The sequence below is a fragment of the Limanda limanda genome, chromosome 9 (genome assembly GCF_963576545.1).
Source record: "Limanda limanda chromosome 9, fLimLim1.1, whole genome shotgun sequence".
NCBI classification, from domain to species: Eukaryota; Metazoa; Chordata; class Actinopteri; order Pleuronectiformes; family Pleuronectidae; genus Limanda; species Limanda limanda.
In genome coordinates, this window is record NC_083644.1 from 25,213,620 (window position 1) to 25,225,747 (window position 12,128).

Genomic DNA, 12,128 nt, shown 5'->3' on the forward strand with positions numbered 1-12,128 from the left:
AATATGGCTCCTGCAGTTATCAGGTGAGAAACCACTCCTGCTAAGAATCACTATTCTATTTTTTATTAAGCGTGCATCATTAGACGCATAGTCTGTCCTCCTGACCCCAGCTCTGTGTCGGACAAGGCTAATCAGGGCCGAGGAAGGGAGCTGTAAATCTCTTCCTCCTTCACAACTACTCACCAAGCCCTTCTCCACCGGACTCCAATCAAAGGGAGCAGAGGCCATTAGGCAGCTCTGGACCTCCTTTTCTTTATAATTACACCCTCCTGGATTGACCGAGCACCAGCTAGCCCTCTGCTATTTGCAGTAATTAGTCCAGAATGTGAGCTGTCAACATGCAAAAACCGTGCCAGTAGGCCCACAATGCCACGGCCACCCCCACTGAGTTCAACAACAAGCACCTAGCCCCGGCCACTGGAATGTATTAACTTTCTCCTCTCTCTCTATTCCCCCCCTCGGCGACTCATGTCAAATCCAGGCCCCTTAGAACAAAATCTTAATAATTAACTGGCAAATTTTAACATGATTGCTTGTGACACACCTACTCTGGTAATTATTGCTTTGAGGCCATGTGCTAATGAAATTAATGCATTCATTGCCCCAACAAATTAGCATAACTCATACAAACGGCCCACATTTGAGACCCTGTTGCAAAAAGAGAAAACAGCATGCAGGAAAAAGCCTCATCAACATCATCAACAGCACAAAAGAAGGTAGAAAATGAAATGGATGGCACATTGAACCAGACTCTGGATGATGAGCACTGCTTGCTCAAAGTCTTAATGGCTAAAGCCTCTTAATGTTAACCAAGGGTGATTGCAGTAATGCATAACAGAGTGATAGCGGCGCAGGACCAAATGATTATCACTATCATCATTACAGTCATTGCTGATCTACATATACATTTCTCTGTGGACAAATATTAAATGACTGTGCCACCGCAGACATTAAAATGTTATTATACTGATGCATTAACTTACTGTAGCAGACTTCATATCAATATACAGTAGAAGCTTCCCAACAATCATTCTGCAAATGGCACAGCTGCCACTTGCAGCGATCACCAGTCCTGCCACTAACCCCTGTTCATGGCTGTTTGGCCTCTCAGTGGGATGTCTCTCAGACATTCACTGCTCGCCATTAATAATTGACGACGATGTCATTGGTATAATGGACGAAGACAAGTGCAACAGACACTTGGAGATGCTGCAAAAGTGTAAGAAATGTCCCCTCGTAGGTAAAAGAGGAGCAGAGTTGGTTGTAACACCTAACAAATGTGTTTGCCTGCAGCCAAATACTGGCAGCGAAACTGAAAATGGCCTCAATTTAAACAACACTGACTCACATTAATATGGTCAGGGGACAGTCTGCAGGTTAGCACGACAGCTTCTGCTAGTGTTTCCACAATCTCTCTTGATACACCATGACACCATTTTGTCCAGACAATCTGCAGCACAGAATCAGTAAAGTTTGGTTCAGTATGATAGTGCAGAATGTTTTGGGCTTAGCGTGGATCTGAAGTTAAAATGTTTTTTTATTAAGAAAGCTATAAGTTTTAACAAAATATTGGTATATCCACAGAGTTTGTGTCTACTTGGATAAAAATGATAATTACCTTAATCTAGCTTATAAACAGGCACGAATTGCCTTTCTTCATGTTGTAATTGGAAACCTGAAGTTATTGAAATTATGTTGCTGGGAGTTTTGACAGTCTGGTCATTAATCATCACCATCTGGACCCTTATTGGAGTCACACTTCTTGTCTATAATGTGCGAAGAATATAGCACTGAAAGAATGCCAATGACTCAGCAGGGGTTGCAAAAACCCCTGCTGAATATTGTTACCATGGTTACTGTTGATAAATAACTTTTGTATTGTTCTATTTTTTCTTATTAATAGAGGACACTTTCAACAATAGCAATGGGTTTCAGGTGCATTTATTACGACTTGAATACCTCCTAGAGGCTGGCTGCAGTACAATAAAAAAAAAACTCCATGGTAGTGGATGGGACAAAGACCTATCTAAAAAGTCTACATCAAATAAAAATGTTCCTAAATATAGCAACTAAGGTAAGTTTGATGGTACAAAAATGGGTTGGAAGTTTGATTTAGAGCTAAATATATTAAGCATGAATGTCAACAGTACCTCAATATCATTGCTCTAACCCTGATCGCTTCTGGGGAGACTCTGGCTCCAAATGCACGAAGATGGAAGTGTTTGTATCCCAGATATTTGGCGTCATTTATCATATACAGTCTGTGATTCTGACAAACACCTGAATTTAATGTAATGTTGGATATTGAGCTAGAACTAGTGAGCTTGAACTAGTGAGCTTGTTCCAATAGAAAGCTAACTAGCCAAGCAAGGCTGAATAATGAAAGCTAGCTGGAAGCATAGACTGTATATAAAGATGGATGCCGCAGCTATCTTTCTCCACATTGTAGGTCAAACAAAATATTGGGGATACACCTGCCACCATCTTGCACTTTTAATGTAATTTCGAGCCAGAGACAGTGCAATAGTGATGGCAGTAAGGACCAACGGTATTTAGTTCCTGCCGATAAACACAAACAAATATTTGACGTGGACTTCTTAGTCTGGTCCATGTCTTCTCCACTAACATGGAAGAGGGCGTGTTTCGTTTTGATACTATGCTGCCAGCGACCAGAGGGCAATCAAGAAAGTTTTGCTTCAATTTAGGTTCTGTTATGTTGTTCATGTAATCTACAGTGTATGGTTAGAAAGTGGGCTGGAAAGCTACTGAGCGTAGCTAGGTTGCCATCTGAAATACAGAGTAAACAGCATGATATGTGTTTACTCCCCCCCCCCCTGCATGACACGGACTCTGCCCCCCCCTCGCAAATAATTTATCTCCATAACTTATTGTTTCTTAATGTATATATTGTTGTTTTGTTTTATGTACAGTGCACCAACCACACCATGGCAATTTCCAATATATGCAAATATACGTGGCAATAAAAATAATTCTGATTCTGATTCTGATGATGGGTCTCCCTCAAATACATGAACCTATATGCTATGTGGATCTCTATCCGCTGTTATAGGATGTGTGATTGAATTCACGGCACCATAGCGAGTTTCCTAGCTATCCTGGCTTTCAGATACCAGTCAGCCACAACAAAATACCCAACCATACCTTTAATCTTAAATGCTGTTTCTGCGAGTGTGTCCAAACATCGTTTTATCCATTATGCACAATACCCATGGAATCATCATAGTTTATATTCACTGAAACTGACTTCATTTCAACTTTAAACACCTGGACTATAACAACATTATCATCATCACCCCCCTGTTGGAAACAAACTAGCGACACACTGTCATGTGTAAAAGAAAACAATATCATAACTCGGGACCAATTGCTCTTTGACCCTTCATGAAGACACAAACACAAATACAAATTCCTAGATGAATAAAAACAATCTGACATTTCCCACTGACTAAATGATTCATTGAGCTTTGATCGGTGTGTGAAGCGCTAGGTGTGTGAGCCCAGTTTCATGTTTAAAATATCTGAAAATCCTGAAAGGTTGTTGTCAAAGTAACTGTGACATTTTCTTCCACGGAGTGTATCTCTCCCATACATATACACGAGAACAGACAGCAAATCACATTTTCAACCCATTGCTGTAGAGCCAACAATGAATAAAACACTCGGTGGACAGCTTGTGATGCTTTGACCCGCAGTCCAAGCATGAATACATACAACACATCAACAGCACACTTCCTAATCTGAGATGGTTAGTAATGTGGCCACCTTATCCAGCATGCAACCCCATCTGTGATGACACATCGGCTCCACCATTTTAAACAAATACACCCACAAATACAAGACAAAATGTGTGATTGGAAATTTGCATTATGAATGTACCAAAGGAAAGCATGATTAATTTGTGCTCATGAAATGAATACAGATTTTGTCATTACATGGCTTGTATCCTTTGCCAAATATTGTAATGTTTCTCGCTCCTTATCCACAGCAAGTGTTCTGCTGCAATAATAAGGAATAAAAGACAGCTTACAGCTCATAAGCAACACAACTGCTGGTAAATCAGCTAAATCACAGAGCAAAACAAAGACCTGATTGCTCATTAGTATTATGGATCTGCTCTGTTTAAATCTGATTTGTGAGATGCAGCCATTGTTTAATGACTTAAAGGGTGTTTGTTTAAATGCTCACTACCTACATTTCACACAGGAAGATTAAAAGAATGAGACATCATCAGATTTATCATCAAATTTGTCACAACATTCTCTCTCTCTCACACACACCCACACATACACACACCCACCATTACACATACCTTGGCTTTGCAGAGGATACATCGCAGTCGGTCTTCACAGCCGTATCCCTGTAAAGAAACAATATTTTAAAGTAATTTAGTGAAAGTGAACCACCAAACAAACTGATCTAAAACTGCACTTAGTGCCAAATGACAACATGTTTGTTTGTGTTTTGATCAATAAACTAATTATGTTTGAAAACACATTTAATTTTAACACAAAGATGCATTGTGCATAATAATGCTAATTTAATTAAAGTACTACAAACCTGAATAAACATGCTGGACAAACAATATGATAAAAAAAAAAAAAAAAAAAGAAAGGCACAAGATTTCAGAAAGCATAGCAACCAAACAGCAATAACAACAACAAAAACAACAGATCACAAAAAAACTGAAAACACAACAACAAAAATACAAGCCCAAATAAGACATTTAAGAAAAAGAAACACAAGGCGATCTCACATTGCAGTGAACTTTATAGTAATTAATAGTTAAACATACATTACTAAACGTTATTTTAATGCATACACTAAGTGTTCCACTTCACAGAGAAACTCAAACAACACGCTGGGAATAATCTTCAAGCTGCTGCTAACGAACTGAAGATGCTAATAACAAGAGCTGCATTTGTTCGAACACTAAGTGCCAGATCCACTGCTAATATGCGAGGCATGTAGGAGCACATTTTGATAGATGTTAATGGTATATAATTATAGAACACTGCTATTAGGCAATGTGATTTTATAGAGGACCATTGCCCCTGGCACTGTGGCCTGATTGCTGTGAGTGTTGAACTAATGAATGTAAACCAAGTCTGTTTTCAACAACAACCCATGAGAGAGGGAGACAGAGTGTGTGTGTGGGATTTGTGTGTGTGCGCATGTAATTAAAGGGAAACACAGGCGTGGACACAGTCAAGGGCATGCTTGTTCATACATAAGCACACACACGAGCACACACACACACACACTTTATCACATAGGAAAAAACATATCTAACACACGTGAGCATGTAAACTCATCCTCTCATGTTTTCCATCTCTTCACACCTTGGTCAGTGCCTCGCTCTCTACTGCATTAATGCTATGTTTAGCGAGCAAGTTGTTAGCATTCTCACTGCTCCTCTTCTCACTTATTTTTCGCCCCTCTAACGACTATATATTCTATTTCAGATGGATGGGAATACAAAATCTTTTAGAGCATTTTTTCTTGCAGAATACCATTCCCATTAACTTCAATAGAGTGAAACCAAATGTATAAAAATTAAGAATGTATTTATCTGCCGGGTAACTGAACATATACCATTATTTTCCGAAAGCCTGCGCCCTTGCTCTGTATTTTCTCAAGCCTGTTGTTGGGTTGGGCAGTGAGACACACCAGGCTGTGCTGGGCTGGTGTGGTACGAGCCATACAGTCCTCCCATGCCCTTGTACTCTGTGCTGCGAGGGGTTTCACCCCTCTAGGAATGCACTCCCTATAATGAGGGTCAGGGGTCATAGTGCTGCCGCGCCTGGAGGCCGGGATCTCCTAGGCACGCTCAGTCACTGACTCTGTCCCTATATTTAAATCTTGCCTCAGGACATGTTTTTTAAAAGGGCATCTCCTAACTAGTTCCTGGTTACTAATTAGTTTTGTGCCATGCTATTTGTCTTTGGGAACCTGAATGAGGAAGGATGGGAGGGGTGGGCTGGGAGGGGTGGGGTGGGGCGGGGGACACAAATGAGGCAGTTCGAAAAACAGCGTATGGTTTGCCTCAGCGCCGATGATGACCAGTCAGAGAGCCCTGTGCTGCGAACACGCTGAAGTATGTATCAACAGAAATGAATACCAGCGCTTGTTTTGCTGTGTTTGAGTTCAGTCTGCCCGCTGTTTAGTGACAACATCTGTGTCGTACTGTTGTGGCTGAAATTAAATAAAGACTTGGAATTTGCCCATATTTTTTTAGTTGGAGCTGCTTTTAGGAGTGGTAACAGTGCATGCTATCACTCCCAGCTGGCTCTCTGTCCCTCCCTCCCTTTCTCCCTCTCTCTCGCAAGTCAAATCATTATTGGATTACATTTTCTGGCTTCATAAAATGCGGTTAAGAGGCACTTTAGTCATATGTGCATGACCTGCTTTCCAGAGATGGCTATCAGAGCAAAAGTGACAGGTCAATTGCTGATTTCTGTTCCGTAAAAGGGAAAGGGGCTCCCCACCCTGAGCACTCTGAAAGGTCGCACTCTCTCTCCCTCTCTCTCCCCCGCTCTCTTTCTCTCTGTCTGTGTTTCTCACACACAAAAACTAAAGTAGTCTTGTAGCAACAGCACACACTCACAGCAAGAGAGCGCGGCTCACTGTGTGTGTGTGTGTGTATGTGTGTCCTCGCGTGTGTGTCTGTATATAATTGTATAGTGGGGAGACACACACTTAATGGAAGTGGCTCTTCACTCTGACAGCTGGGTGGTGCAGATGAAAGGTCTGCTGTAGCATGTTGTCTACCACTTGTGGAGGATCCGAAGAGACCCAAAGCTCACCAGAGTGGACGTCACCACAGCAAACGCTTCAACAGCAGACACATTATCTTTGATTATAATTGCATGTGACAATAACCAACCCACTCATATTGTGCACAGCACAGTACAGCAACACACAGATGCAGTACATTGTGATACAGAGTGAGATCTCGGTTATTTACACTTGCACTGCGTGTGCCTCATTTGAAACCAACATGTGAAAGCAGCAATTCTGAAAGGAAGTGCAGATATTGTCTAGTCTAAGATTAATTTTCAGTTTATCTACTCTTTGGCATAGTCAATGGGGTACTCGAGCAATTTGGGGGTTCACTTCCATAAAGCACAACTCACAAGATAGCAATTTAATAATGATGACAAAAATCCTGACTTTAAAGATATGACATGTATTGTATCGTAGTGTATTTACATTATCCAAAATGTTTCCAACAATGTTTGAACCCAATTCGGGACCTTTTATTTTGGTCACCTTTGAGTTGCGTCATATTCACTTTACCTGCCCACGTACTAAAATAGTTTTGGTCCACTTTTGGCTCTACATCTGGCCCACACACCACATGGAATGATGGCACTTGGGTGGTCCACTCCTGTTTGCCAGATCTGGGCCAGGGTAAGCCATAGCAATACCGCGTGTCAACCAAAGGTGGATCAAATTAGTTTTTTGCTATTTACCATTTACCCCAGATTACACTTTACCTAGATGTGAAATAAGAAAAAGGTCCACATCTGATTTGGGACATTTTGGGCCACATTTGCTATTTTCTTGCCTCACCTATTTTGTGTCAACACCATCAGACACCAAAAACACAAATTACTTTTCATTCACATTATGCTCGACCTTTAAAAAATAGTACAACAAATATTGTTCACCAAGGCTGACAGAGCCCTCAAGAAAATTACTTTCAATGTGTATATATGTTTATATTATAAAGATTTTTATCTGTGTTTTTTTTATCGGAGAGTATGATAGAGGTTTTAACTTTACCCTTAACAAAAAACTAATAAGATTGATACATGTTAGGAGACAAGTTTTCACATATGACCAACAATTCATACTGAAACATAATCAAAATATTAATTTGATGGATGTGACGTAGACCTGACGGAGTTGACTCATATCTGACAGTGGTGACAAAAACACAAAAAGAACACTCTCAATATTATTCATCTTATTTATATATTAACCATCTTCACCATTCTGTGTGTAGCATTTATATATTATCAGACAAACTTATAATCCATTTCTATATTTCACTCAAATTACTCAAAAAACATCCCATTGAATGTCAACGTAATTTGCCTGTCATCACCATTGCCATTTTATTCACAAAACAAATGAAGTTGATGTAGCAGCCATTTTCTCTTCAGCTTGATGCTCGATGCAAACTACTTCACGAGAATACAAGGATGGTGGTGACTTTTGGTGACACAGGAAATATTACCATTAAGATTTAAACACTCTCAAACTATAAACCATATTTGACCCTGTCTGCCACGGATGCATTCTGCATATAGGAAAATGGATCCTTCAGAGTGACTGCCTAATGACGGTGTTGACAAAATGTTGAGACACAACTTTGAAACCTTATGAAATATGCATGTGTCATAAAAAATAAACTTTGCTCTGAGAGTTTTTCTTTTGCTGAAACCAGCTTTAATTATTAAAACATATTTTAATCGCACATGAGTGATTGAAGCCATCTCTGTGGACATACTGTTTTAGATGTAGTGGGAAGACAGTAAGTGTCATGGATTTGCTATAATAATTATTTAATTAAATTGAAGGAGATAATTGTGTTGATTGCCCCCAACCCCTAACCCCTAACCCTAACCCTAGCCCCCCCCTATTATTAATACATCATAACATCTTCAATTGAAAGAATTTTAATTTTTAAACCCAATAGCAGTTCAACTGCTGGACATGTTTGGTCCCATGTCTCAACATCCATATGCTATCTGGGTGTGGCTTTGTCTGGCTGTGCTATATTTACGTACGATAATGGTAAAACACGCTGCTAGCCCCTTAAACTTGAGTAACGTCGGATACTTTCGATTTTCATGTGCATGTCGTGGTGAACTCCCATGATACCACACTGCATCACAATGTCATCAAACTAAGTCTTTTGTTCTAGCTTTGATTAAGAGACGCCTATGCACAAAGTTGCATATTGTACGTCTAAGTCCCTAGAATGGCTCAAGCTCCCCACTAGAGCCTGTGTTGACCATAATCCAATGTGTCTCTTTGTCAGGTCCTCCCAGTCTGTTGCCGTGCCCATGTTTTGAATTATGCCCTCAGTTTGAAACTCAGGCTTTTGAGTTAATAGATTTGTGGTCTCCAGGACCCAGAACAGAAAAAACCCGACGACATTATCAAGGTCTGTTTTTTCTTTTACATGAAAAAAACTCATCTGCAGCCACAAAACATATTATACAACTCTCAGCCTTTGCCTTGAACTGGCTTACTGCTTATCTGACGATGGCCTCTCCCTGCAGAAGCCTGATGGGAAGAGTTTGGTGGTCAAGGAGATTCACCTCACCTGGTCTGGCTGCAGTATATAAGCTGGTGTCATTCAGTCAGTCTCCCTCTCTCTCTCATGGCTTCCACAGCATTGAGCATTGGTTGTCATTTGATTTTTCAGACTTGAGCTGGGTTGTGACATTGGAATTAGCAATTGAACCACTAGCGTCATATGTGAAGCCACATAAGCATTAATTTGCAGTCATGTGTCTGACAAATCAAGGTGATACAATAACTTTCCTTTCAGCTTTGCCTTGGTTTCCACCTACTCCTGGGGAATGTATAGCAACAGTGTCTGGTGAAGCTGTTGACCGGGTGTTTTGTGCTTAACAGGGTTTATCACAGCCAAGTAAAGTTGTAAAGGTAAACAAGGCTAAAAAAAAAAAAGTAGAACTAAGAAGTAAAGTTGACAATTATTTCTGGATTCGCCACTCTGATGACTATTTTTAAATTACAATTTTTATCCCCTGTTCATTGAACTTGAATATGGCATATTATATTCTTCAATACTAAGCAGAGCAGTGATTACATGATGTAAACATGAACAGTGTTTTAATATTATCTGTCCAGGTAAATCATTTTTAGAAAACAATTTCAGCTGGGGTTTAACTTTTCCCATAATTTATAGTTACACACCAACACATCTCTTCACTTTACTTTGGCTTTTGCTTGTGTTTTGTTCTTGTCGTTTTTCTGGTATACAGCAGTAATTATACATATTTTCTATTCTGGCAGCTGCAGCAGTTGTTGGGAATTAATGGTAGAAGAGTAAGTAGCACAAATAGCGACCGAGCATCATGAGTGCACAGAAAGAAATGTACGTACACCACCTACAGAAATGCACTTTTCATGAACTGAGAGAACAGTATTAGGGATGTTTTGGAAGTTGCGCTGTGAAAACAGAACGACAGCGGTGACCGCCACATCTGTACAACTGCTGGTTGGAGGAGCACTACAGATGTTAATGAGCTATTTTGCAGTGGGTGACAGGTGTCAGGTGCATGATGGCTTTCTGGATTCCTGCCAGTCCATTACGAGGCTCTCCTCACTGTTTCAGCCTCCGTGCTTCAACTGTATAACGATGACGTGTTATCATTGTTAGCAACCCTCATTAAAACTAATTGGTATTGCTACTTGAAAGGTAGCTCATTAGCTCGAGGCAAACAGCAGTGTTTTGTCTAAATAAGGAATGATCACATGACAAAGACATTTATTCACCAGACTGTTTGAAATTCAACACAGACGTTAATACCCCTATATATTTTGACAAATGGCTGATTAGATAAAAGCAGTTATTCTAAATATCAAGATTCCCTACATGGAGAGTCCTTCTTACCCTCTGGATCCATGTGGACAGACAGGCATGGTGGGCAAGTAGACTTTTGCAGTCGCAGAAATTCCTCAGCGGGTCACTGGCTTGAAGTTCAACATCCCGGCATATAAAGCAATCTGGTGTTTCTACAGAAGAGGAGAAGATAGAGGTTGTGAATGGTTGAGCACTGATTTCACATTGCTCGTGAGGACATTGTTAACTGGTCATTGTATCAGTGTATTTGCTTTAGAGGAAGACTAAATATTCCCTCACTGCAACTTTCTTCCCATCACAGCATTCAAAACACACTGCACAGCTCCCCTGAGCATTCTATGGTTGTTTTGGTTCTACTGGGAGAGTGACAACGTGTTTCTGGGCTTTAAAAGTAATTGCAACAGTTTGACATTACAGACAATAAAGAGAACAATGAAAATGTGAGACAATATAGATATAGATATAAATAGATAGATATTGAGTAAAAGGATTCAGTATTCTATTGTATTAATATTATTGTTATTATTAATAATGATTATAAGAAGTATATTATTAGCATTGTTATTATTATTATTCCCTGTCATTATTGGGAATATTTTCTTTTGCCAATCTTGACCCTCCGGGATCTATATCTAGTGTTTTATAGAATAAAATACTGTGTTGTGTAGAAACTACTTTCTACTAATAGATAGACACTGGATGTCCACATGTCAGAGAACGTTACAAGACTGTATTTTCACTGTCCAGATACCAAGAACCAACTGCACATTTTCATTTCATTTTTATTTAAATGATCTATGCATTAAGGAAGGTTTTTTTTGAAGATTCAATTTAACAGGCATGATGGCTTACATTGGACTTGTGATTTGTTCATGATAAGCTCAAGGCAATATAGAAAATACGTCTTATCTGACTCACAGAGATGACACAATAAAGTAAATGCTGTCAGCCTGTATCATCCATAGAGCAATCAGAGATGGGCCGATCTACTTTATGACCCTATGATCTGATACGTGATAGGCTGTTTTAGTGGGAAACATCTGACTGAGTCATTTAAACCAGCATTTGTACAGGTTTGACTTTGCTTTGTTTTGAGTTAGAGCAGCTTAAAAGGTACAAGACTGTGTTCCTACCAGTAAACAGCTGGACTAAAACTTCCATTGGGCAGCTCCAATCCAACACACACACACAAATGATTTACAGTGATCAAGAGACGAGCGACCACATAAATGAAACTAAAACAGCATATGTGTCATTCAAGAATCTTTCAAGCTACAACCACTGAGGCGCTGAGAGCAGTACACTTTTATAAAGGTGCATTGGTAGATTTTTCTTTGGAACCCTTTTAGTGCAGCTCAATAAACTGAAAATACAACACTGTCAGATTTTCACCATCTAAAGTTGTTATTGTGTTGGCTACCCGGTAAAATGTCCCAAATATTCACTCGCCTTTTACTCTGTTGTGGTCTGTAATCACCAGCTA

At 39.8% G+C, this 12,128-nt stretch overlaps 1 protein-coding gene across 1 annotated transcript in view; it reads right to left on the bottom strand.

Moving 5' to 3' along the window:
• Positions 1 to 12,128, bottom strand: part of LOC133010710 (uncharacterized) — a 71,872-nt gene that overhangs the window by 53,865 nt on the left and 5,879 nt on the right. Inside the window, exons 2-3 of the mRNA XM_061078329.1 lie at positions 10,676 to 10,797; positions 4,331 to 4,378 (exon numbers count right to left, since the gene is read on the bottom strand). Coding sequence (XP_060934312.1) covers positions 4,331 to 4,378; positions 10,676 to 10,797 — 170 coding nt within the window. The remainder of the gene's footprint in view (positions 1 to 4,330; positions 4,379 to 10,675; positions 10,798 to 12,128) is intronic.